This window comes from Glycine soja, chromosome 10, assembly GCF_004193775.1.
Source record: "Glycine soja cultivar W05 chromosome 10, ASM419377v2, whole genome shotgun sequence".
In the NCBI taxonomy this organism is placed as follows: Eukaryota; Viridiplantae; Streptophyta; class Magnoliopsida; order Fabales; family Fabaceae; genus Glycine; species Glycine soja.
The window spans coordinates 29,054,226-29,058,342 of NC_041011.1; the positions used below are offsets into that span (position 1 = coordinate 29,054,226).

The 4,117-nt window shown below is 38.1% G+C and overlaps 1 protein-coding gene across 1 annotated transcript; it reads left to right on the top strand.

Moving 5' to 3' along the window:
• The first annotated feature begins 847 nt into the window (after nt 1–847).
• Nucleotides 848–1,246, top strand: LOC114372072. Its single transcript, XM_028329464.1, has one exon. It carries the CDS (start codon nt 848–850, stop codon nt 1,244–1,246), a length of 399 nt encoding a protein of 132 aa, XP_028185265.1.
• The last annotated feature ends 2,871 nt before the right edge of the window (nt 1,247–4,117 follow it).

A 4,117-nucleotide genomic window follows, 5' to 3' on the forward strand; every position in this document is an offset into this window, starting at 1 on the left:
TTTTGTAACAGTTTTAACCATAAATGTACTAATTTATTTAGGTTAGCTGTAACTTTTTTTATTAATAAATTTTACTTATAATTAAAATTTAAAATGAATATCCCTTGGTTTTCATTCTCGATGGGACTTGTAAGATTTGGTCTTTGGAGTTGAATATTTGTTAGGAGGGAGAAAACAAACCAACAAAAGCACCATTGAGGGCCCAAACCAACCATCCAAAAGAAGAATCATCAAGCACATGGTGGATTCCCTCTAACAGATTCTGTTAGAGAGTGCTGAGCTATCAAGAGGATATTGGTTCATAGGGAATATGCTGTTGGCATGTTGCTTCCCATCATGCAGCATTGCATTGTCGCCATTTCCATATTTTTCTGTTATTTTCTTTTCGCATTCTAGCACCTTTTGTTTTAGCAGCACCCTTGGCTAGTGCCTCTATATAAGGGATGCTTAGTATGTAATAGAGAACAGAGAAAATAATAGAATCCTTTTCCTCTCTTCACCCTTTCTTTGGGAGGTCCCTAGTCCTCGAGTTCTAGGATTATCCTTGCTATCCATAACAATTTGGTGCTTTCATTGAGCATCAATGACTAACTTTGCTATGGACCACATCAAAGCGGCCATTGCAGAACTCACCTTTAGTCAACTCAAATTCATTGTTGCCGTAGACACCATGGCCACCAAACTGGACGACCTTCTTCAGCGGCTAGCCCTTCGCAAAGCCACTCAACACTTCCCATCTTCTTCCACTGAGCAGTCACCATCGCTGCCTTTTCTTTCCATGCCGACCCTGCCTCCATGCTCCGTACCCATGAAACCAAGTCCCGCACCATTATCGACTCTGTTTCCTATGCCAACTGCGCCTCCATGTCTTGCACCCATGCAACCATTCCCTGCCCCCTTGCCAGCTTCGCTTCCTATGCCTGCTTCTCATCTTCCTAATCTCAGTCACATTCACCCCGCCATTTCCTTCGAGAACCTCTTCAGCATTGTCCTTTTTTATGGCCATGCAGAAGCTCCTCATGACAAGCCTTGGGAAAATAGAGACATGGTGCTGTTTGAGATGGGACTTGAGTCCTATGGGACTACCATGGTCGCACGCAAGTTCCAACCAACTGCTTTTGCACTATGGACAACTGCTAAACCAGGTGCATTTTGCCTGGACAAACCTTGGGATCCCGGTATTACTTTTGGAAGCCATGGTTTGAAGCCCCAACACCTTGAAGACAATGTGTTTTTGATGGGCTAGGGAGTGTTAGGAGGGAGAAAACAAACCAGCAAAAGGACGATTGAGGGCACAAACCAACGACCCAAAAGCAAAACCATCAAGCACCTGGTTGATTCCCTCTAATAGAATCTATTAGAGTGTTGAGCTGTCAGGAGGATATTGGTTCATAGGGAATATGCTGTCGGCATGTTGCTTCCCATCGTGCGACACTGCATTGTCACCATTTCCATTTTTCTGTTATTTTGTTTTCGCATTCTAGCACCTTCTATTTCCGTAGCAGCACCCTTGGCTAGTGCCTCTATATAAGGGATGCTTAGTATGTAATAGAAAATAGAGAAAATAACATAATCCTTTCCCTTTCTTCATCCTTTCTTTGGGATGTCCCTAGTCCTCGAATCCTAGGAATATCCTTGCTGTTCATAACAATATCCCTTTGGTTTGTGAGGAAATTTGGAAGTTGGCCATACTTCATCCCCAAGGATGATAAAATGATTTGGGAGCTAAGTATTTTTGGGAAACTATCTTTTAAAGATGTTGTTCTTTTTGTTAGTTAATATGGAAACCTTCTTTTCCTCCTTCTAGATCATTTCTGTTTTGGAAATTTCTTCTTGATAGACTTTCCAACTGATGATGCTTTGCACAACAGAGGTGTTGTCATGGACTTATGGTTTGTATTTGCTCTAATGGTGGCAAAGCTTTTAAAACTGCAAATCACTTATTTTTAAGAGACTTAAAGATACAATTTTCATCCCTTCAATTTAACATTTTTTAAATTATTTTTGTCCCTGCAAAATTTTTTTTGCTTTAGTCCTTACAAAACGTGTTTTTTTTATTTTTCATCCTTAAAGCGATTTAGATAGCGTTTTGAACAGCAAAAAGAAGTTTTGAACAATAAAAAATGTTATTAAAATCGCTTTAAAGATAAAAAATAAAACAAATACATTTTACAAAGGACTAAAACATAAAAAAATCACAGGAATGAAAAATGATAAAAGCATTAAAATATTGGGACAACAAATGTATTTAAGCCTTTTTAAGATGTTCTTTGGCGATAGATACTTGGCAATGATTGAGCAATGCATTGCATTATGGTCTGGATCTAACCTCTCCTCAGGAGTTAATTAAATATTTTCCAACAAAGCTTTAGCTCACAGGTTATAAATGTTATTGTTTCAGTCATCACTAATGTTGTATGCTTCATATAGCATAGTAGCAACAAGATCAGATTTGATAATGTTGTTTAGCGTCAAGGGGCGGTTCGATACAGTGTTGTTGCTACAATAGCCCTTTCAGGAAACTTTTCCAAAGGATCATGAGGTCATCATCTATGGATGAGTTTAGCATTCTAATATGGATGAGTTTAGCATTCTAATATAATTTTTTAATGTTCAAGTGCATCTAGTGATCCAGGGAAAGCGCCCTGCATCAAGCAAGTTATGTGGAAAACTTCTTCTATGGGGTGGATAAAGCACTAGTGTAGAAATGGATTTTAGATAAGCTTTTTGATAGGTTCCCCCATGTACCGCATAAAAAAATATGGTGACATTTTTATAAGTAAAGTCAATGTTTTTAAATCGGTTGTGCAAGAACTGATCCATTTTTTTTAAAATCGTTTAAATGTTAAACCAATCTAAAAGCTTACCTTTTAAATCATTTTATTTAAAACTGATCTAAAAACTATCCCTCTCAATGAAACCCAAAAACAATGTTCTCTTCTATGATGTCGTGCCCAAAACAAAACCCTCTAGCCTTCTTCCATGACTCTTTGTCACTCCGAAGTCTGTCGCACATCTCACGCCACCCCGAAGTCCATTGCGATAGTGTCTCTATTGTGTTGTTGAGCCTTCATCCACAGTAAAGCTCCCTCACAATGTAGTTTTATGTGATATTATCTTTTGTTGTTTGAAGCATTTGAAGCTCCGCTCTCGCTCTCTAATCTTTCCCTCTCTCTTCACTCGCCTTTGTCTGACTCACTCATGCATATCTCACGTTTTTATGTAGGTTGGTGTTAGGCAGAAGCTCAAAGTCAATTGATGTGGAACAAGCTGAAAAAGGGTGAAAATGTGAACTTTGAAGAATAACACGACCATGCTCTTTGGGAGAATGGTCGTTCTCATTCCAGCACTCTTTCTAGCACCCCAAAAAACCTTAGGATAGTCATTCTTCAAATTTCATAAAGGACCCTTAGCGTCACTATTTTTCAAGAACGGTCGTGCTCCTATTCATCATAATCCTGCTCTTGTTTAGCATAGTTGTGCTCCCTTCCACATCAGATATTTTTTAGGTTGGTAACCTTTGTGTTATTTCCAGAACATCAAACTTCATTTCCATGTTCTTGAGCCTTTGGTGCTTCATCATTTTCTTGAACTTCATGCAAGCTCAATTTCTTTATCATGATTTCCTTCTGCGAGAATCTCCTTTCGAGAATGGTTTTTTCTCTAGCCACAAACACTTTATGGTCAGGAGGATGATAGAAATAATATCCCATTGTTTTTTTAGGATACCTGTTCAACCTATAGTTATCAGACCCTGCATCAAGTTTATCTGTCTACAATCTCTTGACATAAGTTGGACAACCCCAAACCCCTGATATGTTTGAGATTTAGTATACATCCTTTCCATATATGATATAGAGTTGTAGAGACTAATTTTGAAGGTATTTTATTTAGAAGATAAATTATTTTTTCCAGAGCATTGCCACATAAATTTATTGGAAGATTAGTGAACCCCGGAGTTAACCATATCTAATAATGTTTGATTTCTTCTTTCAAATACACCATTGTGATGTGGTGTTCCTAGAGGTGTCCACTAGGAGATAATCTCATTCACTTTTAGATAGTTGATAAAATCATCACTATGATATTCTCCCCCTCTATCATATCTATACATTTT

What these genes read in the sequence shown, in the direction of transcription:
- LOC114372072 (XM_028329464.1), top strand. Translation starts at nt 848, where the DNA reads ATGCCAACTGCGCCTCCATGTCTTGCACCCATGCAACCATTCCCTGCC.